The sequence below is a fragment of the Halichoerus grypus genome, chromosome 6, assembly GCF_964656455.1.
Source record: "Halichoerus grypus chromosome 6, mHalGry1.hap1.1, whole genome shotgun sequence".
NCBI classification, from domain to species: Eukaryota; Metazoa; Chordata; class Mammalia; order Carnivora; family Phocidae; genus Halichoerus; species Halichoerus grypus.
In genome coordinates this window covers 99467305-99494406 of record NC_135717.1, presented here as the reverse complement: position 1 = coordinate 99494406, position 27102 = coordinate 99467305, and the positions used below count along the sequence as shown (strand labels likewise).

The 27102-nt window shown below is 35.4% G+C and overlaps 1 protein-coding gene across 4 annotated transcripts in view; it reads right to left on the bottom strand.

Annotated features, from left to right (window-relative positions):
• Positions 1–27102, bottom strand: part of RASSF8 (Ras association domain family member 8) — a 126939-nt gene that overhangs the window by 23070 nt on the left and 76767 nt on the right. For all 4 annotated transcript variants that reach the window (XM_036080183.2, XM_078075788.1, XM_078075787.1 and 1 more), the window contains one exon: positions 3352–3556. In XM_036080183.2, the coding sequence (XP_035936076.1) occupies positions 3352–3454 (103 nt within the window). In that variant the 5' untranslated portion in view covers positions 3455–3556. The remainder of the gene's footprint in view (positions 1–3351; positions 3557–27102) is intronic.

The following is a 27102-nucleotide window of genomic DNA, read 5'->3' as shown; positions in this document are numbered from 1 at the left end:
TGGAATGTTCTGTATATATCTGTGAAGTCCATCTGGCTGAATGTGTGGTTCAAAGCCAGTTTCCTTACTGATTTTCTGTCTGGGTGACCTATCTATTGATATAAATGAGGTGTTAAAGTCCCCTACTATTACTGCATTACTGTCAATTTCTCCCTTTAAGTCTGTTAATATTTGCTTTTGGATTGAACCCTTTTTATCATTACATAATGCCTTTCTTTATCTCTTATTACAGTCATTGTTTTAAAGTCTATTTTGTCAAAAAAATAAAATAAAATAAAATAAAATAAATAAAATAAATTAAAAAAAAAGGTCTATTTTGTCTGATGTAAGTATTGCTACCCAACCTTTTTTTTTCACCTCCATTTCTATGGGTTATCTTTTTCCATCCCTTCACTTTCAGCCTGTAAGTGTCTTTTGATATGAATTTTTCTCTTATAGGCAAGATGGGTCTTTTTTTTTAATCCATTTTGTTACCCTATGTTTTTTGCCTGGAGCATTTAGTCCATTTATATTTAAAGTAATTATTGATCAGTATATACTTACTGTCATTTTGTTAATTGTTTTCTGGTTTTTTTTTTTTTTTTTTTTTTTTTAAAGATTTTATTTATTTATTTGAGAGAGAGAGAATGAGAGAGAGCACATGAGAGGGGGGGAGGGTCAGAGGGAGAAGCAGACTCCCCGCCGAGCAGGGAGCCTGATGCGGGACTCGATCCCGGGACTCCAGGATCATGACCTGAGCCGAAGGCAGTCGCTTAACCAACTGAGCCACCCAGGCGCCCCTTTCTGGTTGTTTTTATAGTTCTTCTCCATTCTTTCTTCTTTCATTCTCTTCCCTTGTGGTTTGATGACTTTCCTTAGTGTTATGCTTGGATTCCTTTCTCTTTATTTTTTGTGTATCTACTATGGAATTTTGATTTGTGGTTACTATGGGGTTCATATATAACATCCTATATATATAGCAGTCTACATTAAGCTGATAATCACTTAAGTTCGAACACATTCTAAAACACTAAATTTTTACTCCCCTATCCACATTTTATGTATACGGTATCATATTTTACTTCTTTCTGTGTATTCTTTGACTAATTTTTACAGGTATGATTGATTTTTTACTATTTTTGTGTTTTAACCTCCATATTGGCTTCATATGTAGTTTTTATAAACAGTGAATATTTTTTCTTTTCATAATTTTCTCATTTCTATTTATGAACTTTTCCTTCCACATAAAGAATTCCCTTTAACATTTCTTGTAAGGCCAATTTAGTGGTGGTAAACTCCTTTGTTTGTCTGGGAAACTATCTCCTTCAATTCTGAATCATAACCTTGCTGGGTTGTAGGTTTATTCCTTTTAGCACTTTGAATATATCATGCCCCTCCCTTCTGCCCTGAAAAGTTTCTGCTGAAAAATCAGCTGATAGCCTTATGGGGTGTCCATTATATGTGTTTGCTTTTCTCTTGCTGCTTTTAATATTCTCTCTTTATCTTGAGTTTTTGCTGTTTTAATTATTATGTGTTTTTGTGTGGACATCCTTGGGTTCATTTTGTTTGGGGCACTCTGTGATTCCTGGACCTGGGTATCTGTTTCCTCTCCCAGATTAAGGAAGTTTTTCTTCAAATTATTTCTTCAAATTAAGTTTTCTGTCCCCTTTCTTTTCTCCTTTGGGGGCTCACTATAATGTGAATGTTGTTATGCTTGATGATGTCACTGAGTTTCCTTAATCTATTGTTATTTATTATTATTCTTTTTTCTTTTGCTGTTAAGGTTGGTTGCCTTCCATTACCCTGTCTTCCAAATCATTGGTCCATTCTTCTGCATTCTCTAATCTGCTGCTGATTCCCTCTAGTGTATTTTTCATTTCAATTAGTGTATTCTTCAACTCTAACTGGTTGATTTTTATAGTTTCTATCTCTTTTTTTTTTTTTTTTTTAAAGATTTTATTTACTTATTTGACAGAGAGAGACACAGCAAGAGAGGGAACACAAGCAGGGGAAGTGGGAGAGGGAGAAGCAGGCTTCCCGGGGAGTGGGGAGCCCAATGCAGGGCTCGATCCCAGGACCCTGGGATCATGACCTGAGCCGAAGGCAGACGCTTAACGACTGAGCCACCCAGGCGCCCCTATAGTTTCTATCTCTTGGTTGAAATTCTCATTGAGTTCATCCACTTTTTTCTCAAATCCAGTGAGTACCTTGATGATCATTACTTTGAATTCTTTATTAGGCTTGTAAAAGGGACAATTACTGAATAAGTTGGTTGCAAAGAATATGAAATAAAATCAAATGTCTTTATTTTCCCTTCTTTAACAATTAAACTTAAGTCCACAAATATAATTAGGCCAAAATGCAAGAAAATTTCACTGAATGTGAAAGCCTAGGATTTTTAGCATTGTTTTAACGTATGTGTGTGCTACAAAGTATTTAAGGAAAAATAAAAAAATGTCAGTATTAAAAGAAAGTCTCTATCTTTGCACAGGGCACTGCCCACTTCTTAACAGTGTATCTGCCAGAAATGTCTCTACAAAATGCTAAGGTGTCATGGTGCAGGGTGACTTTTCTCAATCCTGAACAAACGTGACATGTTTCCAACATAAACTAGCACGACATAAAGTAAACTTGATTAGTTGCTTAAAGACAAAGAAGCACTAAGCACCTAACATGGTGCTGAAAACAATTTCCTTTTAATACATGTTTGCTAAATGATGGACTTAAGATGCAAATATAAGCTGTAACCCACATTATTGGCTTTTCTGATATAGGTGCTTATGCTCTCATCATGTTCCAAAAGGGTTAAGGCAACTAAAAAACATGCATAAAAATGATAAACTGAGACTAATTAAGAAGAAAAGTTGCAACACTGTAGGTGAACAAGATGGAGCGAGTAAGCATGTACTTGACAACTTCATCTGCACTGTATAGTAAGATTTAAAAATGCACATATTATCTTTCTATTGAAGGACCATGCTATTTGTTTCATTTTTCTTCTCTAAAAGTAGTCAGAATAAACAGTAAATAGGATTTTTCCTAATGAGGGGTCTGGGAACTAGGAATGTTTTGGCTCAAGAAAACATCTTCAGTTCCACAAATCATTGTTCAGAATAAACAACAATAGAGCAGAAGGTGTGCAGACTCTAGTCTGAAGATCAGTAAAATCTGGGGGGAGACAGAGAATAAGTGTCTTTACAGATTTCTTTAAGCATGGGGGAATAATAATAAGTAAAAGTATACCTGCAAGTTGTATTATGGAACCAAATAAACAAAAAACTAGAAATCTATATTTAATACAAGCAAACATAAAACAAACCACAAGAGGAAGCATAAACCACTTTATCTCAGATTCCCAGAAAGTCCACTTACCTATCGCTTGAGCTAAGGCTATTACAACCTCCTGGCAAGTTGTAACTTCGGTGACCCCACAAACAATCCTCTGAACTCCATCCACCCATACTTTAAGTTCCATGGTGCACCAGCCAGTCACCCAAGGGCCCTGAGACTTGTCATCAAGGTGTCAGGTCATGTCGCTGGCTATGGAAATATGGGGAAGGCAGTCTTGTGTAGTCAGCTAAAAAGAGGAAAAAACATTTTTAATAAAATGAGTCTTCAAATTTCTTCTATTAAGTACTATGCAAAATAAATTCTAGTATCTCATAATCCTACTACCATTAATGACCATGTACATACTTATTTTATAGAACTGAATTCGGTAGCATGAATACAACTACAGTCACTTCTTCATGATATTGTTTCATATTACTATAATTTTCATAATTATAATTTTAATCATAAAGTAACTCTAAGAAATCAAAAAGCAACTCTAAGAAATCTTACTTATTTGACTAAGCCCTACTGCTCAACATATAAGCTATTCCTTTTTTTAAAAAAATTTTTTTTTATTAACATATAATGTATTATTTGTTTCAGGGGTACATGTCTGTGATTCATCAGTCTTACACAATTCACAGCGCTCACCATAGTACTTACCCTTCCCAATGTCCATCACCCAGCCACCCCATCCCTCCCACCCTCTCCACTCCAGCAACCCTCAGTTAGTTTCCTGAGATTAAGAATCTCTTATGGTTTGTCTCCCTCTCTGGTTTCATCTTGTTTCATATTTCCTTCCCTTCTCCTATGATCCTCTGTCTTGTTTCTCAAATTCCTCATATCAGTGAGATCATATGATACTTGTCTTTCTCTGATTGACTTATTTCGCTTAGTATTATGCTATTCCTTTCTTTTTTTAAAAAAAAAAATCTCATTAGGATCATTTGTAAGGTTAAAAAAAAGTTTTTGTCATTTTTTTGAATAATAAATCAGTTGAACCAGTTTCCCTAGCCTTGCCAGCATTTGTAAATCCATCTTCATAACTCCATTGCATTCCTTTGTTTATTGTGTCCCTTGCCTCCCTCTCTTCCCCAAAGGGCTGAGTGTCCTCTTCAACACTCAAACTCCAACACCAACCACAGTATAAGGCATAGGTGTGCAGAAAATATTAGTTGATGGAAATTAATTCCTTTACTGGCTGACAACTTCCCCATGTATGAACTGCTTGTCCTTTTCTCATTTATTTAACTGAGGTTTGATAGTATTCTTAAATTACAAGAGTTATTCTAATTATATAAACCTCAACTTTTTGTTACACTTGCTGTTGCCTCATTGTTTGATTTTTTTGTTTAGCTGCATTATATATATATGCCAAGCAGAAATTTTTACATTCTCACACAGTCAAACCCAAATGTCTTAATTTCTTGTATTGATTAGAATGTTATTATTAGCTGGTTAAAAATCAATTGCACACAATTCTTTTTCCTGTAGGTTTTTAAAATCTCAGCTCTTCCTGTGTTAAAACTTTAATCAATCTGTGATTTGTTTGTCCATTGTCCTATGATCTTCCTATTTTTTTGTTGGTTTTTGAAAAGAATGCTAGTTTACGAGATGTAATAAACATTGATTTAATTAAAATGAACATTTAAATTTATTTAAAGGTCGACAATGGAACTGGTGTTTCAGGATTAATGACTTACTGATTTAAAAAACACTGAAAACATGTCTAGTAAGACAGTATTTACTACAAACAGTAACATAGTCCTTGTGCATTTTCTTAAAGGACCTAAGATAGTTCTAGGCCACCTGTCATCCGGTATATGAGTCAGAACACACATGAGTGAAGGAGAATAAACCTATTGCTTTCTCCAGAGAAGGTACAAAAATACTTTTTGTCATCCTGAAAACAAGGGAAAGGACTGACTGTTTCCCAGTGTGTTGATTTGGCTCCCTCTGCCTACACATTGAAGTGCCAAGGTGGTAACCCCCTATATGCCCAGAAGAAGGGCCACTTGCCTCTGACAAGCTAATTTCCATAACTGTGTTCCTCAGTTATGACATCCCATGAGATGCTAAAGTTTCTGGGGGCCAGGGGGAAGGGTTCCAAAGCCAAAGAAATGTAAGAAATCTTCCAAATAAAGTTAAACAAGTTTCTTTACAGTTAGACTACTCTGAGCATTTAATAGGCTGTTGCACACTCAAAATTACAAAGAGAGGTTTATATATGCTACTGTCCCCAGTCCATTTAAAGACCACTTAAGGAAAGGAAACAGAAGAATTCTGACTTAAAACAAGATCTTTTTCCTTCTCTGTCAGCTGCTCTATTTACTAAAAATAGAATATGTATTATTCCTCTTGGAATAAAAGATTAAAAAATGGCCAAACATTAATATATTGTACTAAATTAATATATTAAAATTAAATTATTTTATTAAATAAAAAACTCAGCTGAGTTTAAAAAACTAAACTGAATTAAAATCTATTTAATACCTAGTCCATTATTTTTCATTAAAAGATCTTAAACTTGGGAAACCTAGCAAGAAAGACAGATCTCATTAAAGGCCTCCTCCCCCAAAAGAAACCTGTCATTTAAAAGAAACTTATGAGGTTCATTTTTAAGTTCTATAAAGGTTTTAGTATATCACATTTTCTTATCTTGAATTATCATTGTTTTACCTCAAACTTTTAACCATTAAGTGAATACAAAGGAACATAGAACACATGTACATCTGTTAAATATTACAGAGTATAATAATGTTGTGGGAAAACATTGAGCATAAATAATATTGCTTAGTTGATATAAACTTGCAGGGTATTTAACCTCTTGATCAGAGACTTCCTACCACAGCTCATCACAGAGAAGACCAGCATCTGCATTTTTCTTTTAACACCATTAATATTATCTTTCAAACTTAAATCCTTAAGGAGAGTAAAAAAGATGCCTTAATAGATCAGATCAGGGGCGCCTGGGTGGCTCAGTCAGTTAAGCGGCTGTCGTCAGCTTAGGTCATGATCCCAGTGTCCTGGGATAGAGCCCCTCAATTGGGCTCCGTGCTCAGCAGGGAGCCTGCTTCTCCCTCTCCCTCTGCCTGCCTGTCTGCCTACTTGTGATCTCTCTCTGTCTCTCTGTCAAATAAATAAAATCTTAAAAAAAAAAAAAAAGAGATCAATGAACCACATGGTCCAAAATTTTATTTCTAGCAGAGCCACTATTTTCAAAATATGGCTTCTGTCAAGTTTGGGGCTGTACTAACAATCATCCCCCTAGCTTCCCTAAAAATCATGGTGTTATTCATGAAAGTCATTTGAAGAGACTGTCTTCTCGGTAGAAGCCCCTACCACCCCCTTCCGTTTTATCATCCAGAGTCCAACTCCTATGGCTCTGCTCCCAGCCCCAAAACTAGACTAGAGGGAAAATGGAAGTCCTACACTGTAGGTGCGTATGGTGGATTGCTCATCACTGGAACTAAGGACTCAAGAAGCTAAAGGGCTTTGGCATCTCAGTTGGAATTTGGAATAAATTTTTCCATGGAAACAATGATGTAGGTAGAAGTAAGGTTCTATTGCTAGGGCATTATATTATAGTTCTTATTGTTTTTACCATAAGGTTTCTATATTCAAATCATTATTATTTTAATTTTTATAATGAAAAATTAGGTTTATTCAGTAACATGCTACTGGGAACAAGTGTTCTTTAGTTAAAAACTATTATCTTGAAAGCCTATTGGAATTAAGCATGGGCATTTGTGGAGACATATTCCCCCAAAAACAGTGCTTTAATAAAACAATTTTAGTCAATCCTCATTATTCACGGGTTCCTATTTGTGAATTCACCCACTCACTAAAATTTATTTGTAACCCCAAAATGAATCTTTATGGCACTTTCAGAATCATTCAAAGACATGTATATAGCAGTGAAAAATCTGAGTTGCCTGACCTACATTCCCAGCTGAGGCTGTAAAGAAGCAATACTCTGCCTTCTTTCAGGTTTCATACTGTTGACAAGTTATCTTTTTTCAGTGTATTTAGTGCCACGTTTTGACATTTTTGTAGTTTTTGTTGGTGATTTCACTGTTGAAAATGGCTCCCAAGCATAGTGTTGACACTATCCAGTGTTCCTAAGTACAAGAAGGCTGTGATGTGACTTATGGAGAAAAGTACGTGTTGTTAGGTAAGTCTTGTTCAGGTACGAGTTAGAGTGCTATTGGCTGTGAGTTTAATGGCAATGAATCAACAATATATGTCACATAAGGTACCTTTCTACAGAAAAACACATAAAACGAGGTGATATACTGATCAGCTGATGAAACTGTTGTGACCAAAGGCTCTCACAAATAACAAGAATTGACTGCATACTTTAAAATGGTATAACTTCCTTGTGATGGCTACCATCAAGCTACTAAGCAAACTGCATTACTCCCTGGACACTAGACACAAGCATACAGGTGGCTTATTGCCAATTTTTACACTTCTTTCATGTCCAGTTTTGTTCAATATCTATGGTTATTGCATATTAAAGCATTCTTTATAGAAACAGCATACAGATAATATGTGTTATAATAAAATCTTCACAATCAAGCTAGCTACTTTAATTAAAAAAACACTGATGCTAGCCACTAGTTCTTTTGGCATCATACAGAAAGAGATTCTGCACAATGAACACTATATATTCTGAACAGTACTTATTAGAACTAATAATCAGATACCCAAATTCTCTTTTGTACAGAAAGCTAGTTAAAAAATAAAATCTAGGGGTGCCTAGGTGGCTTAGTTGGTTGGGTGATCGACTCTTGGTTTTGCTCAGGTCATGATCTTGGGGTCATGGGATCGAGGCCTGTGTTGGGCTCTGTGCTCAGCGGGGAGTCTGCTTCCCCCTCTTCCTCTGCCCCTCCCCCTGCTTGCAAATGTGCACTCTCTCCCAAATAAATAAATCTTTAAAAGAATAAAAACTAAAGGGAGTTTAGATTACCTCATTCTAAAACTAATTTGATGTGAGAATTAAGTGAAGTTATGGAGAACAACTGTTATGAACTAAAAAAGTATTAACTTTTTAATGTTCAAATGGTTACTGAGGTAAGTAAAAAAATGGGTACTTCTTGCCTGTGGGAGATGGAAAAGTAACCAAAGATAAAAACAAATAACAACAACAACACAGAAACAACCTGGAGAACAGGACAGGATGAAGCACAATAAGAGAAGGAGAGAGTGAAAACACATTAGGAAGGAAAAAGTGGGTAAGAAAACAGATTTTGGTAGGTACAAGTAACAGCTTCTGGAAAACTGCCTCAGATGCCAGTCATAGGTTACTTGCTCCTGAACTGCAGTGTTCAGGTGATGCATGTTTACAACACTCTGGTTTTGTATTTTGGAAACCCAGTTAAATGTTCAGTTGCTTGTAGCAAACCCACTGTTTTGCAGTTCTGCAAATGGTGTCACAGAAAGTAGGTTGTCATAAAAGGTACACAATGTTAAACAGTGGACACTAAGGAAGAGGACTTCAGTGATATCAATAAAAGCCTCCCAAAATGAGATATTGAAAATAACAGTCCTGTGACATGCACCATGGAAATAAGGCTCCCTAGTCTAATAATTTTGGGAAACACTTCAAAACACATTGTCTCTGGGAGACCATGTGCAGCAAGATACTCCACAGCAGAGAAACTGGTTAAACTCTGTTAAACTAGTACTCAGTGACTTAGCATGGAGGGCGAGACAGTGGAAAAGAGGCACAATGCCTATAAAATACCCCGTTGAACTACAGGATACAAATGACCAACTTCTGAAGATACGCTATATATAAAATGAGACTTCCGCTAGCCCTTTAACGTATTTTGAAACACCCAGGAGTGGTGATAGATACATTGTGTAAAGCTGTACTTGTAGGGACAATATAGAACAAATGAGAAAGTTTATAGCTTTTCTCTTTCTCTTATATGAAGTCTTAACTGTCACCATTAAGCTATGTCTTCTAAAGATGGGTTTTGTATTTTTCTTTTTAGAGAACTGTCTTAAGTCATAGGATTTTTGCTTTGATAGTATGTTTTTAAAAGTTCACAATGCTAAGGAATATTTGCATATTAATTATTAAATCCAGTAAACCCATGCTCTTTCCTCTACTATTCATCATCCTTAGGTCACAGCATTCAAACACATGCGGTGATTTAACATTTCCCAAATTTAACATGTTCAAGTGACCATTCTGCAATTATGGTGACGAATGGCATGAGTACTTACTATCTGCTAATAAGCATGGTGTATTGTGTCTCACTTATTCCTCATGATACAATTCAGTGAGTTAGATATCATTAGCCTCATTTTAAAGATGAGAAAAGTGAGTCTCAGTTTAAATAACTCTCCCAAGGTCACAAACCTAGGAATTTAGGGACATATATTCCAAATTGGGATGAGTAAAGAAATTATAGCATGAGTAAGGCAGACTTCTCTAAAAGGATTCAATGTACCCAAATAAATGTTTTTAAAATGTTCTAAGTTACACTAAGAAATCTCATCTTAATCACTTAAAAATTTATTTTTATCAATAAGCAATGATCAGACAACACGTACAAATTTTCTGTTCTAGGAGAAAGAAAAGAGTAAACCAACTAAATCATGTTAAGAAACTACAGTTTTAATTCAGAGAACCTATGATAAATAACTGCACATGTCAGCAAAATGAGTGTCTCATGATCATGTTCATTTTTCAGTACTAACAAATTATTCCTCCAGTTTTTGAAAATTACATCCAGATTTATTTTTACAGATTCTAAAATAAATATGTCTGCATATTTGTGATAATTTTTAACTCTTGCCTTAAATACAAACCAAAGCTCCTTAGAGATTTCTGGTATTTTCTTTAAGTTCACACCATTAAAAACTACTTTTTGGAAAAAGCCATTTTTTTCAAGGTAACACTGATTAGTGGAAACAGAATATACCAAGGTTCAAATCCCGAGTCTATTACTTACTGTGTGACTTAAGTCAAGATGCATAACTTTCCAAGAGGCATTTGCGAGAAATGAAATGTCTTTTTAAAATGTACTTAGGGCTTGGAACAAAATATGAATTCAACAAAAGTTCGTTCTGTGTATGGAAATAAAAATTATAACTTTCAAAAATTAGAAATTTCTTTATTATAGGAAAAATCAGTATAAAAGCAAAATTTCAGAACTACTATTACTATTTTAATAAGAGCATCTAAAAATAAAGACATTTTAGGTTATTACACCATGTACCTTAAGAGCAGCCAACATTCTCAAAGTTTTTAAATCAAGATTAGAAATGATAACTGGGACTAGCATCCATATTAAGAAATTTCAATTACATCTGGTATAAACATGATACAAATCAAGTTAAAGTTACTGGTATAAAAAATACTGATCCTGCTATTAAGAACTACCTTTCTCTCCTTAAAAAAGTAAACTTTTAAAATGAATATAGCTAGTAACTTTAGTTTTTTTTTTATTTAATATCAAATTTGGTGCTATAAGAGCCATTGCCTTCAGTTGAGTTTCTTATTCTAAGCCCACCTCCAGATAGCTTATTGAGGATAGTATTTTCTAAATCATATATAATGTTAAACCCATATCTGTGACTTTGAAATGGAAACTTCTCCTATACACAGAGGTGTTAACCAAACGCTCATAAAACAGTACCAAGAATCTTTTGGGAGTACAGTACTTCACCAAACTGATTTCTGAACTAATAATTTGGGTAAACTTTCATCTGTTAATTAAAGCTCCGAGCAGGAACACAGGATTTCTATGTAATAAATATAATTTTAAGAGGAAGCAAAATCTTTACAACTGCCCATTTTAGAAAATAAAGAGATGTGTTTCCAGCAACCAAGGCTAGTCTCAATAGCAAACTCTGCTTCAAAATAATTCCTTCTACCAGTCTAATATACTGATACTACCAGAAAGTAATTTCTTGCCTATTCCCCTCAAAATGGTTACCATTTGTACAGTCATTCTAATATCTCATGGATACACAAGGCCATGTTTATTAGACTGAATTCTTCTTTGACTTCTGTTTGACAGAACATTACTGAATCAAGTGTTCTGACTGGGAATCTAACCTGGAACATCATACCCTGAAAAGAAGCACAGGAGAAGAAGATACGGAGGGGCCAGGGAGCCATGGTGGCATGAGACAATGGCCACTTGGTAGGTATGAAGGGATGTCATAAAAGTGATGGAAATGAATGAAGGCCAACACACAGAAACAGCCATCATTGTAAGCCAGTTCCTGGTGGTCACAGTCTCTCTAGTGGTAGTAGCCCTGAGTTGAGTCAACTTCTACACAAGTGCCAGTAAGATCCCAGCACATGCCTCTTCTTTTATTCCTTCCTTTCTACCATTCCATCCTTATCATATTCTTCTTCCCAAGTCACAAGTCAACCAACAACACCCCAAAATACACTTGGCTCTACCTGGCAAAAGTTGTAACAAGGAAGCGGTGGATTCCTTGCACTGGAGAAACCGGAGAGGGACGGGCACATGGTGGTATTTTCTCTCTAGGTAAAGGTCAATCATTTCATAGAGTTCACTGAAACCAAATGGATAAGATATCTTGCCTTTCAGAGCTAGCAACTCATTGGCCACCAACTAGTATAATCATTTTACTGAACATAGAAGACTGAGGCCTGGCCAGTTTATATCATTTGATCAAGATCACATGGATAGATGTTAGCCAATATTTGGAATAATATCAGATTATTCTGAAAACGGGTATTAAATATATTTACATATACTGAAATAAATTAAGTGCCCAGTATAGAAGATGTTGAAGGAGTTGTTCCTATAAAGAATTCTACTTAAAACAGTCAGGCCATAAAATTGGGGTTACCACTGATATTAAAGTAGGAGTATGAAAAAACTATGTGTTGCTGTTCTTGCTAATTCTGTTACATGTTTATGGAAGGTGGAACAGTGGGGGACCTTACAATTTAGTTTTACCAGCACAAAATCTCTTAAGAAGTTAAAAATAATATACCAGTGGGTTCTATTTCTTACTGCAGTATTATAAAAAAGGAATATAAAAAGCCGTCTGTTTTGCACTTACATCTTCTGTTAGGGTTCCAGTCTACTTTGTGGCCCTTTAGAGATAGTTGGAGGCATGTGTATAGTGCCAAGATCTGTGATAGCTTAACTCCTTTTAGAGCTCTAAGGCCTGGCATGAAGGATCACATTCTCAAAGTCTTAATGCAAAAAAACCCTGAACTCTGGCCTCAAGTAAATTTGTGCCTTTTACTATATGTGCTATTTCAAGGTTCTCATTCATAATCATTAGAAAACTGGCAGGGAGTAATGTTATAATGTACTTTAAAAAAATTACTGAACACTTGGTTACATTTTAAATGATAGATGTAAATGAAAACAGATATGTGATATTTCTTCTTGAGCAGATGCACTTTGGTATTTTCATTGTAAACCAACCCTTCAAATAAAAACACATCTTTGTTACTTGCATAACAAGAATAAATAGCTAATATAGACTGAACTCTTACTTTGTGATAGATGTAAAGTTGAAAAGTTAACTACTATATTTAATCCATTCAATAGCCATCTATATCTCTACATGACATGAATTATTTTGATATAAATGAGGAAATGGAGGTATAGAGAAATTAGTAATTCGTCCAGAGTCACTCAGCCAGCAAGTGGCAGATCCAAATCTGATAATGCTCATAGGAACTACTAAAAAGTTACTTATATTTATGAAATAAAGTTATTAGTAAAGTTTGCCAGGACTTTGTAATCACCAGTCCTGGCTCAGGAAAGAAAGTAATCAAGTAGATGTGACCATAGGATGTAGAAATTCCAATACTACGAAGCTGAATGATATAGTTAGCCTAATTACTGCCACAGAGCTGAGAAGAAGCAAGGAGCTGATGTTCAATAATCAAATCAGACCTAGTAAGGAATACATGACCCCTGAAATTCCTGCTGGAAACTGCTCCTCCCACCTCTCCCTTGTCTCAGTGAAGCAGGAATCGACCTGGGGTCTAAATTCAAATGTTATCAGACCCCCAAAGCCCAAGTTCTTTCCACTAGAACAAAGTATCTGCAGGGCAGAATCATTTTCTTCTCCACACCTGAACAGATACAGGCTATTTCATGAGTGATTGTTATCCATTTGAGTGACAGCAAATTGTGTTGTGACCTTATGGTCATCATTCAGGTATAATGAATCTATTTCCTGAATTTAGTATTTATGACATTCTGTGATGAAACCCGCTGTTTTACTTCATAGGGGATAAAAATAAAAAATATTTTTTATTCATGAAGCCAAGATCACTACAGACTTCTCATTCATATTTTTATAAATACTGAGCCTATCAATTCTGACAAAGAGGTCCATTTTTATATTTACAATGAAATAAGTGTAAACTTTTCAACACAACAGCATTTTGACTTACGGTTACAATGGTAACTTTAAATAGCCAAACTTTATATGTCAAAACATGTTCCTCTGAAGGCATAGGAAATTAGTATTTCTAAGCTAAATTAGTATATAAACATTTGAAAGATAAAAGAATTTTGGGAGGAAATGCTACCGAAATTAATATATACAGTTAAAGAAAATGTGAGTGCCTGATTCCTGGGTCAAAGTAGTTGCCACACTATAAAACTTGTACTAACTTCAATTTTAAGATTTGAATAACACAGTATATAACGTGGAACAGTTCAAATATTTCCCAAAATTTCATTACTATACTTACTCAGTTGTTAAAGTACTAAATGCTTTAAGAGTATGGAAGCCAGAAATTATATTTGGCAAACTAAACATGCATGATCCCTAAGAATCTTTATTAAAGTAGGATTACTTCGATTCAAAGAAAATTAAAAAAGTATGAACAATGTGAAAAGGCAGTTTTCCCATATTCTTTAAGAGTCAAGAAGAATTTTGCTAATTTTTTAAATTTATTTCTTGAAGAAAAATCTAAGTCAGTTAAATAATTAAATCCCTAGATAATATGCAAAAATAGGTGCATCTTTTGGTGATTTTTTCAAGTACCAGGTATTTTCCATTGTAGCAGAATTTTAATAGAGAGGTTAATTATTCAGTGTAATGTAACACAAAATGCTATTGTTCCAAATTGCCACACTTTATTCCTCATATTATCTTTAGATGCCACTCTCTTTAAAGAGATACTAAGTGCCACTCTGCATTTAGTTGGGGGAAGTTTTGGACTTCAAATAACCTAGGAAGTGTTGCACTGTTTTGTGGGCATTCAGTATTACTGGAAGCTAAGTTTGAGATGTGTGCTGTGACACTTCAGGGCAAAAGGCATGGTACTTATGGTAAATATTACCAGTGATGCTGACTGAAGTGGTATTCTACTTGACAATATTCTATTTAAAGAACGGGCTTCGGCTGAGTCCCTGCCCTTTACTGAAACTAGCGGAGCCGGGTGAAGGTGGCTACGACCTGTCAGTCAGTGGACAGACTGAATGAGGAAAGCTTTAACCTAGAGCACATGAATAAATATAAATGGCGCATCTGTAAGGCACAGCAAGTAAAGCAATTAACTTAAAAATCCCAATATACTTTCCAAATTAAACTGCTTGCTTCAGGGGGAAAAAACCCCCTTAGTTTTTGTTATGTTTAAATACATTTACTTATATTTCATTAGTGTATCTGATTTCCACAATGTGTTTACATGTCAACAAGCCCTACATTTTCAGAGTAAAAAGCAAAGCTCAAGCAAGCACTGGTAATCCAGCAGTTATCTTGGCAAAGTCACTTGTAGAACTATCACCCCATTGAATGAAATGGGTCAAAAAGTAGGCCAAGGATTACTCCAGTGGTCGCTAAAACCTACCCCCTACCTCAACGAGTTGCAAAGTGGGAGCAAAGTAGCCGCAAGATAGTAACTATGTCACTATTTAGATAGAAAGGGGCTTTCTAGGGAAAGGGAATGAAATAGTGGCCCTGCTTAGCAGTTAGGAAAACTGGATTTTTAGAGAAACATTTAACTGAAATGTAACATTTCAGAAATTTTAAGTCTGACGAATTTTCACAAAGCAAACACATCTGTCTAATGACTTTTTAAGACCAAAAAGAACCCCTCGCCTCATCCTGAGCCCTCCCTGACAGGCAACCATTATTCTGACCTCCATCATCACAGACTAGTTTCACCTGGTTTTGAATTTTGTATAAATGGACCGCATCATAGGAAGTGGTGTCTGGTTTTGTTGGTGCACCAGTATGTTTGCTGAGCTTCATCCATGCTGCTGTGCATAGCAGTAGTTCATTCTTTCTCACTGCAGTCGAGATTTCCATTGTATAAATAAACCCCAATTTGTTCATTTGCCTAGGGTTGATAGACACTAGGGTTGTTTTCAGTTTTTGGCTATTACAAATGCTGCTTTGAACACGTGTACTGCATTCTGCGGCTGCCTTCCAGCTGACCCCTCTGCCTTCCTATCCTACCTCTTCCCTTGCAAGTCCATTTGGTACATTATTGCTAGAGAAATCTTTCTTAAATACAAATTTGATTCCAGACCCCTGCTCAGAATCTTCCAAAGGCTCTCTACTGCCTTCGGATCCAAAAAATCTGAAAAAACTATAAAATCCAAGCTCCTCACAGGTCACTGATGTACTCCTTCTTGATCCTCTTGCAACTCTCCCAGTTGCCCTCTACCATTATGCTAAGACATTGCGGTTCATTGAATACGTCATTCTCTCCAGCATCTTTGCCCTGTATATGCTATTCTTCCTCCTTGGAAAATACTTTCCTGACTCTTGCCTCCTCCTAGGCATCTTTCCCCCAATCTCTTGGCTCCTCTTCTGATCTGAAGGTGGCCACTTTCTGTGCTTCCAAAAGCATTATGTTTTTGTTTCATCATGGCAACTCTCACAGAGCTTTATCTGCTTACTCTTCTGATTCCTGTACTACCTCTTGAACCCTTCAGCACAGTGGCTTATACATAGTGGGTGCACCATGTGTGTTTGCTGGATAACACAGGTCCTAACTGTACAGGACAGAAACTTGACAGTTTACATTTACCTGGGAGAAAAAAGCACAGTACTAATGTCACCTCTGGATGACAAAATAGACATTGAGGTATTTTAAGCCCAGTCAAGCCCTGATTTAAACTCTTGGAATAAATGGTAAATCTTACCATTAATGATGCTACTGTGAATATTATACTGCACTGTAAAATTCTTTTTTTTTTTTTAATTTATTTATTTGACAGAGAGAGACACAGCGAGAGAGGGAACACAAGCAGAGGGAGAGGGAGACGCAAGCTTTCCGCCAAGGAGGGAGCCCAATGCGGTGCTCGATCCCAGAACCCTGGGATCATGACCTGAGCCAAAGGCAGACGCTTAACGGCTGAGCCACCCAGGCGCCCCTGCACTGTAAAATTCTTAAATATTGTATATCCCAAGGCAATGCCTACAAAAGGAATACTACTGTTTTAATCTACAATTTATAGCTTCCACATGATCTTAAATCAAATATTTAACTGAAATAATTGTATGGATATTCATTTTAAATGCTCAATGCAAGTAAATCATACTTATGAAAGAGTGGATAGAAAAATAACTGCAAAAATAATGTCTAATGTTTAGAAATGGAAAAAAAAATCAGTGCAGTATAAAATTCTGCTGACATGGCTCTTTAACACCTTATCACTTTAAGCAAAGCTCTTCCCTCCCTAAAAACAAATTAATCAAAATAGGCCAAATGTCACCAGTTAAAAAGAAAGACATGCTCCACCCTACACACTCAGAGAGTTTTAATAAAAAGAATGTAAGGAATTTAATGAAATCATAACAAAGGAATTGATAAAATAAACAGCACAGACTTCTCAAGCCATTTTCAGATTCTGGTTTATAAATTACCTATCTAAATAACTTATCTAAGATTATGAAGACAAATAGACCCACAGAGAGACCTGTGGCTAATATTCTTTTCCATTTCAAAGCTTGGGAATACACAGAGTGAACACAACATAATGTTCTTTTCCCAAACTGTTCCTTCAAATATGTTGTTTTCTCTGTAAATAAGTTCTTAAATTGCTATGTTTAGCTCACTTAGGTAGGGAAAAAATAAACTAACCTTTTTTGACTTGTATGTATATTATGTCAGAAAAAAATTAAATAAACATGTACCTCATTTTATTTTTAAAATTAGACCCTAAGAATTCCAAAACATTTACAACAACTAGCAATTCATATTCTCAATGATTCTGTCATAAACAAGAAGTTATTAAGTCTTGGATATTTTGAATTTCTAAGAGCAATATTTCTGTAGAGCTATTCGGCAAAATTAAAAATCTGCATCTGGAGCTGAGAAGACAGATCCAACACATCACAGTATCAGAGAGGTGACATAAAGCTATAAAACTCACTCAAGTATACTCTATGTCCTTAAATAGTATCTTCTTAGCTTTTTTTTTTTTTTTTTAGATTTTATTTATTTGAGATACAGAAAGAGAGAGAGAGCACATGAGTGGGGGGAAGCGGGGGCAGAGGGAGAGGGAGAAGCAGACTCCCTGCTGGGGAGTCTTCCATTGTAAGACTGATCTAGACTTGCAATTTAGTATTTTAATGTATGTATATGTGTATGCGTATTTATACACATACATGTGTGTGTGCATACCCACAGACACAGACACACACCCCCTTCTCTCTCTCTCTCTGCTTCCTTAACTATAATTTAAACTAGAAATCAGAGTTCCTTTCCTTTATAACTGCTAATCTTGTGAACAAAGTGCATGCTCTTTATATTAGTAATAACTGTTCAAATTATACAACTATCCAATGTCAAAGCCAGGAGATCAATGCATTTCTGACAGTCTAAATTTCCACAAATCCACAATGATATTAAGCCAACTAAGCTCCCAAAGAAGTAAAAGAGTATAGACCTCTGAGGAACAAACTAAACAATGAAATACTCTAAAAGCCTAGTATATACTAAAACTAATGTAAGGAATCTCAAAAAACTTATGGCTTGTGTTTTAATGTGATGGATAGCAACATATTTAGGGGAAAAGATAAAAAAATAAATTTTAGACTATGAAAACAAATCACAGAGAATAAAACCTATATATAAAAATTATTAATATTAAATTCATGTTCATCCTACATAAATATATTCAGTGCTCAGAAAACAATGAAAAGTCTCAGTCCAAATAAAGAGTCAGCGGTTACCTTAATAATAAAATGGGAATCAAGCATTCAAGATCTAACAAATTTACTATTTAAAAGCTAGTAGATTTAGGGGCGCCTGGGTGGCTCAGTCGTTAAGCATCTGCCTTCAGCTCAGGTCATGATCCCAGGGTCCTGGGATCGAGCCCCACATCGGGCTCCATGCTCCGCAGGAAGCCTGCTTCTCCCTCTCTCACTCCCACTGCTTGTGTTCCCTCTCTCACTGTGTCTGTCTCTGTCAAATAAATAAATAAAAATCTTTAAAAAAATAAAAAAATAAAAAAAAATAAAAGCTAGTAGATTTAATATGTAAAAGCTGAGAAGGTTGGGGGGAAGGGGGTGGAAGTGAATGAAGAAGGGCATTTAGGAGGTTTCAGCACAGTAGCGTGGGATACAAGTTTTTACAGTCAAGAGGTATCTATCTATAATCAGTTCACTGAAACACTAGTAGAAGCATAACTTTAACCTTCTGGAAGTTTTTCCACTGCTCAAAATTTACCTAGAAGTGGCAGAATGACTAAGAGAATGAAGTTGTTAATTTTTTAAAATTCAAATCAAGGAACCAATTATTTGTGCTTAGCTACTGAACCAGAAATCCTATGTTAAGGAGATAATCTCCTTTTTTTAAAAAATCAAGAACACTATATATTTAAAGTTATGGTTCAATAACAACTACAAAAACCAAAAACATCAAGAATATTACCAAAATCAAAACAAAAAAGCGACTGCTCAAATGAATCTAATACTTAAATTTGTGGAGATCCGATCAAAGTCAAGAAAATGAAATAATGATTTAATTTTAAATACATGATGTGTTGACGAGGGTTAATTTATAAAGTTAGCCAAGCAGTTATCACTATCATTTTGTGATAGTGGTATCACACTCCCACTTCCAAAAACAAAACAAAACACTAAACAGCTGAGGCTAACAGATGGTTTCAAGAGGGTTCAGGAGTTAAGGTTAAAGGGTTAGGTAAAGAATTCAAGTCTCTGATCTTCAGTCCTCGAACATCCAGCCTCAATAGGAGTCTAGGCTGAAATTAGGACCCACTCAGACCCCTATCAGCCTCCCAGATTTATCACAAGAGATCTATAAGGTGCAGATAAACAAAGAGGACACCTTCCACCTGCCTAAGCAAAACCAAGGAATGGAGTTTGCCTTATCTACTTAGCAAAACTAATTCTTCTGGGGATTCTTTTGGAGATGCTTGCAAGTCACCTTAAGAATTCACCTTCTGAACCTGCCCCTGAGCAGGATGTTAAATTTCAAGAGTGGAGGAGTTTCATAGAAACTCACAGCTTTGGATCAGTTCCTTGCCCAATCATGAGGAACACCCATGATATCCCTTCCAGTTGTGATTCTAATGCTTCACATTGTGAGTGCCATTAGAATAGTTAAAAAAAAAAAGATAACTCAAAAACAAACTTGAAGAATATAAACATTTTCTAGGAAAATAAGAAAAAGTCCTACAATTATGTAGAAAGAATAAACATCTGTGACTGTTCCACAAAGCTCTAACTAGAAAGGACTGACACAGACCTGAGTGACAGGAAGGATTTGTCTTTGAAAACAAAGGAGTAATTTATCAGGCCAATAAATTCATTGTGAAGACACTAAAGTCAAATTAAATAAAACCAACAAGAGACAAAGCAATGTCCTAGTTTTGTGCACTGGGAGCTGAGGCTTCACTAAGCACTAATTATATCTCGTTGGAAACGAGGCAAATTAAATATGTTCCCTTTTAAAAGAGTGGGGTTTTTTTAAACAAGAATTTTAAAGAAAGCATCGTGAATTATTTTCCCAAATTAATCTTGGGAGTTAAAGAGTAGGTTATACACATAATTTTTTTTTTTTTTCTAATGTGCCCTGGGTAACAATGATGAAGGTATACATTGAAGAAACACTTAAAAGCCAAATATCTAGTTCTATATTTTTGGGCTTTCTGACATGACCCAGAAGCTGGGGTTCTAAGCACAAAGTATAAAAACAAATAAGTAAGTATGCAGGATCTGGGGTGCCCATAAATGACTGAGAAGGTAAAATACTTTCAGGAAACTACCATAACCACGTATTTCGGCTTATTTATCTTTGTGGTCTTTACTGCCTTTTTTTTTTTTTAACTTCTAGTCAGTTCTATTTCTAAAGCTGCTGAGGATATTCTCCTTTGAGACTTTCATCTTGAAACAAACCTTCACTCTAAGAAAAAAGCATAAAACAGCAGAGAAAACATTATGAAGAGAACAAACTATTTTATCACGGTGGCACTAGTTCACCCAAAGCATAGATACCATGTACAGCCTGTGTGCCAAATCCAGATAACTGATGGTGGAGGCATGTACAAGGTAGAAAGACAATACACTAAAAAGGAGGTGAGATCTTAAGCATACACATGTCACAGGCACTCAAGCTCAGTCCCAGAATTGAGTTTAATACATATTTGCTTACCTCTCTCTTAAAACAACAACAACAACAAAAAACCTTTAAATTGTTTCACACTCAGGCTGGTGGGGCATTATTTTCCTTTAGACTCTGACTCTTGGGAAACAAGTATGTTGTGGTGACCTTTAGGGACAGCTCTTGGTTTCAGGACGCTGCCACTCCTCTGAAGCTCTTACCCCTGTACCCCATTCATGTGTCTATGTGTACGCAAAAATGGGTGTGCACCCCCCCATATAGAAGGGCCCACTGAAGTAGTCATGGCTGTCCATCAGCCATAAAAAGGCTGTTCAAGGTATAAATGTATTTGCTTTTGAAAATAGTTACCTAAATTTCCTGTGTTAAACTTGTTATTTCAAGTGCTAATCTGAATAAACTAAAAGTGTTAGACGTCTAATAAAATTTTCAGTCCTAAAAGTCTAATAAAAACACATAAAATTACTAATAAAATACAATTTGGTCATAAAATTTTTAAAAATGGGATGGAAATTTTGACAAAAGATAGAATAAAATGGGATACTGGTAGTAAAATATGTTCATCTCTACCCTATTTCTAAAAATACCTCCAAAAAGTACAAAACACAAAAGCTATATAAAATAACATGAAATTTTAAATTTATTTGTAAAGAGTTCACTTTTGTAAGAGCCCTTGAAGGGATCTATAGATCAAAGAGGGTAAGAGGTGGGCATTGGCAGTGATCCACTGAGGTGAAGGAAGAGTATTTTATCATTGATATTATTTAATTTGAGAGGATGAAATGGCTTCCTATCTTTGTTTCCTTCTTATTTCTCTTTGCTGCCTATGAAAAGGAGGTAATTTAACAAATTCTGAGGAAAACAGTGCTAGGCTACATTGAATTCTTTCTCATGACTGGTCTGTTTAGTTTGCTGTACTTTAGAGCTATGTTCGTAACTCACTGAAACATAGATGCTATATCACCAGGCTCAGCTGCTTCTCCCCTTTTTGTTTTAGAATAGTCTCCCATCTACTTTCTCATAGTACTTCTTTAGTAGCAGTAACATGCGTTTGAAAAGATATAGACCCATAGCCGTTGAAGGGATCTATAGATCATCTAGGTCAGGGATTCTTCATTTGTTTTACAGTCCCAGGACTTGAGGGACAGGACACACATCTTTCGTGAACACAGTGGTCAACTGGGATAGTCACAGCAATGGTCGGGGTAGGGGGATGAGAGAAAATACATCAAAATCCCTGAGTTCACAGGGGTAGGATGAAGTACCACCATGCCCTATCTAGGATTTTTATCACTCTTAACTACTTCTGAAATTAAAACTCTTTTTTTTTAAAGTGGAAATGATCAAACAAATAAGCTTCTTAGAAAAAACTTTATTTTTTTCTGGCAGGCTAAGTAACTCTTAGTCCTTATCCTCTAGCATTTACTGTCCATATTTCAAGTTAGGGAACACTGTAAAACTTCCTGCTTCCGACTTCCTTACTAAAATCCAGGGCTGAAGAGTGAGAAAAGCCAAACAAGGGTGGGATAAGGTCCAAATTATTTATTGTGTCTTTTCCACATCATCTATTAAAATCTGTGATATTAATTCTTAATTGTTTTAAAGCCCATCTAACAAAAAAGTACCATATCGCAGATTCACAAGATGTAGGGTTTTTCTAATTGGTTTGTTGCAGATTTCTTTTACCTTGGATATTTTCTTTTTATTGCAACACTTCGGTTTTAATTTCTATGTGCATTAGTTGCTATGAACCGTATCCTATTTTTGAGATTTATGAAGATTACTTCAGTATTTCCTTATAAACTTTAATGGGCATTTTCCCAAATGTCCAATACTACTGGTAAAAATTAACTCCTAGAGGTAAGGTTAATAAAGGTAAGGCTGTACCAAGGCACTGACCCTTCTTCTGTGGGCATTACTGTCTAGCTAGTTTTACTCTTGTGTAATTAAGTTGTATGGTCTAATGACAGTCCCTATCTTCACAGCTGGCTAAGAATAATTATCACCTGGGCTGGAACTTATTCATACACTTAAGACTTCTTTTTGAAGAAACCCATAACCATCCATAACCTCATTCCTCTAACCATAAGGGTTCAAACTCAGTCTAAACAGCAGATATCATGACAACCTCTTCATTTTACTTCTTCCCTCACCTCAAATCCATCCCAAAGCAACTAAGTTCATTTCCCCCATTCATTTATCCACTTACTAGTAGTATATATCTGGGCCTCTCCTGCTTAAATCCATGAATGTTCCTAACTGACTTTAGGATAAAGTTCCTACCATTGTCCACCTCACTCCAGCCCCTCCTCAACTACACTTCCCCTTGTGAGGTAGCCATGTCTCTCCGCCCCACTGGGTACTGTTTTCTAAACATCCCCCCTCCTTCCTACCCACTTGACCAGGCCCACCCCCAGTTATCAGCTGGTCTGTTTGATGAGATGGTGGTGGGAAAGGCACACCAGCAGATGCCAAGAGCTTCCTCTATGCCAGGCACATATACTAACTCAACCCACTGAGAAAATGTTATCATCATCCCCATTTTACAAATGAGGATGTAGATGCTTTCAAAGGTTAATTAACTAGATACAATACAGCTAGTACAACACAGAGCAGGGATTTGAACTGAGTTTGACTCCAGTCCTTGCTCTTAATCTTTACCCAGAGGGTGGGAAACCCCACAGGGACCAGGCAGATTTGCATATTAAATACAAAGAAACAGTTTTCACCTCCACAAAGAAATACACTTAAAAAAAAAATACATGGCCCTTTCTTTCTTTCTATGAAGATTATTTTCTTCAGTTTCATCTTACATCTGTCATAAAAAAACAACAATAAATGGCCTTTCATGGGGGCACCTGCGTGGCTCAATCGGTTAAGCACCTGCCTTTGGCTCGGGTCATGATCCCGGGATCCTAAGATGGAGCCCTGCATTGGGCTCTCTGCTCAGTGGGGAGCCTGCTTCTCCCTTTCCCTCTGACTGCAGCTCTCCCTACTTGTGCGCACTCTCTCTCTCTGTCAAATAGATAAATAAATAAAATCTTAAAAAAAAACATCTTTCATGTTAATTTTCCCTCTAAAACAGAAACCTTGGATAATTAATTATATTAATGTCATTTTTACCGATAAATCATTTTAGTCTTGAAAATTTTAATGTGCTTTAGGATGAAAGAATGAGAGAGTACCAAGCATGAAGAAGCTATAATATAGTGGAAAAATTTAAAAAGATATGGAAAAGTTCACTATTCATGTAATTTTCTATTGCAAAAGCAATAAAATGCTATAAACAATTTGGTATTTCTGTTCTGACCTGAAAGATCACAAGTTTTACTTAGAGCTTCAATACTTACATGAGCAGATATCAAATTCTTTTGATCAAAGGCGCTCCAACAAATTCTATAATGGCTTGAGAGCTGAGCCACACAATATTGGTAAGAATTTGATCTCCAACTGATCCTAAATCTTATCATAGAGTATTTGGGGTCAAACTGAACTATTCAGCAACATTTACACTGTCCTTTTTTTTTTTAGTATACGTGCTGCCAAAGTGAGCACAGCACCGTCCTTACTTTTTGCCTTAGAGGAAAACTCACATTTCAAGGGTGGCTGAAGTATCTGATATATGTATTTAGTTCCTAACCCATGTGTGCTTTAAAATAAATCACACCCATAAATTGCTCACTGTAGTACATTTGTGAGTAAGAAGCTCCTTTAACTGATTATGTAATATTTTAGTTCAGGTAGTAAAAGATCCCAGATGTTTACTCTAACAGCTTTTGTAGACGCATGGGATTGATGTTAGACACGTAATCACTGGTTTTGGAACAGGGCCAAAGTGTGTACATATGCTGTTTAATTATGTTGGCACCCCAGGCATTTCAAACATCAACAGAATTTCTCAGTTGATATTCTCATTACTAACCCTCTTTTAAATAATTATAGAAGGGTAAAGAAAACTGGGCATTTCACATGTTAATGAAATCTATCTAATGCCTTTGACTTTTAATAGATTTGGAGGTTTTACGGATTAAAAATATCTTAGGTTATAAAGAACAGGTAAATAAGGTACAAAAATTGCCAGAAAATATTTCTTCAAAATTCTTTGCTGCACACTAGTGTAGCAATTTCCAAATCCTTTTCTGTTATTGTTCTCCCTTTTAAAAATTCACATGTCCCAAGGGAACGTTTGATTAAGCCATGAAAGTTTCCCATGAGACCTAGAACTTGACTTTGGGATATACTTCTTTACAGGAAGCAGTGCTAGAAGTTTGTTTTGAATAAACATTCCAAAGTTCCTTACCTAGATGATTTGGAGAAACCTACTGTGAATCTAACAGCATACAGACATAGAACTGTTTTTGTATTAATGACTCGAATTTCTCCTACTTCCTTTTAGGAAAAATGAAGCAACAACATATATATTTCCACAAATTCTCCAAAAAGACATTTACAAGTTTTACATGTGAAAATAAATGAATAAATCATCACAAAAATGGATGAGCTGGGCCAATAAACACTACAGACTATTAGGAAGGATCTTTTCAAGTGAAGCATGCTCAATGGAAAAATTCCTAAAACCAGAAGTTTTCCAGACATAAAATTTCTGAACTTCCCAAGACCGTATGTTAGTTACTAGCTCTGCTGGGATATGGGAAATTTCCTTCTTATGCTGCAGGCTGTTGATATCATGCACATAAATATAAATTAAACACAAAGAAACATACATTTCATTAAACTAGTATGTGATGATGGGAAACAAGATATTTTGGTAAATTTATTTGGAATGCATTTATAAATAAAACATAGGTCATATCAAACCACTGAAACATCTTTTCAGACTTTCAAATTTTTCTGAATAAGAAATATTTTCAATAATGATGGGAATAGCTGTGGTTTTACATGTATCGAAATCTCTATTAAACCCTTTTCTCTCAAGCTCTCCCACCCCGACTCTGATCACTCAGACTCCATTTAACAAGCCACCTTCAGAAGCAGATACTCATTTACCAGTCCTCTATTTAAAAATATCTCAATCAACTATTTGCCATTTTTACTGCCAACAGTTCAAAACCCTTATTATTATAGAGAATATCTGTATTTTACATGATGATCATGTATGTGGATTACAGCAGCCAAGAGACTGCTGTAGAGATTTTGTGAAATCATATTTGTGATTATTAATTAGTACATTCTTTCTATAACCAATGATAGAATATCTGTATTGTTTTATTACTACAGGACACTGAAATACTATGTTCCTATAGGAAATAATATACCAAAACAGTACACACTTATGAAATTAAGATGTCTTAGATTATCAATAGAATAGTGGTTAATGGTCCAAGAAATGTAATAATTAAGCAGAGTCTGGCCTTTGTTAGTATTGCTTTCTTTGTGCCATAGTTTGGATATATTTTGTGATACACAGTTAACCGTGAAAACTTAGTACTTGTCTGTACAGTTTGTGTGAAAAAATGCTTTTTCAATTCTCTGCTTCAGATGTTAATCTGGGGCTGCTAAATCTAATTTGGGAAAAAAGAGAAGTTCAAAGACAGCTACTTGGTTTACAAAATAAATTAAATATTATTTATTAGAATAATGCACTTTTCTACTACATTTACAGTAACACAGGAATTTTTGTTTCATACCAAACACCTCAGCAAAAATGCCTATGGCATTAGTAATAGTTCTGTAGAACATCACAGGCTGTAAAAATAATTCTGTGTATGACAGACAAAAACTAATACTGGATTACAAAAGAAGAGAACCCACCTTATCTAGACAAGTGTTTTTAAAAAGTCATCCTACTGAACCTTACAGAAAGTTCTCTGAAAACAAGTATAATTCTGTGGAATGGATCCATTTCTGCTTCTTATGCTCTCCCTACTCAGGATTATAAAACATGAGAATGTAGGTTTTTAAACTGCTACAGAAATAATTTTTTCTTTTCTCCTCAATAAAGACTCTTTAGATCATGGGGAAAAATTACTAAGAATTATTTTATTCTTAAGTCTAACCATATTAATCGGTATAACATTTATCAAGTACATGTTAGAAAACAAATGGATTAAAATCAATTTTGAGAAAATTTAGACATTCTATAGTATAAACTGAGCCAAGATACCTTATCTCTTTGCTTCATTTTTATTTTAAAATTTATTTTGACAGTATTTTGACATTTTTCAGTATGCCTCTTTTTAAGTTGTCCTAAATCC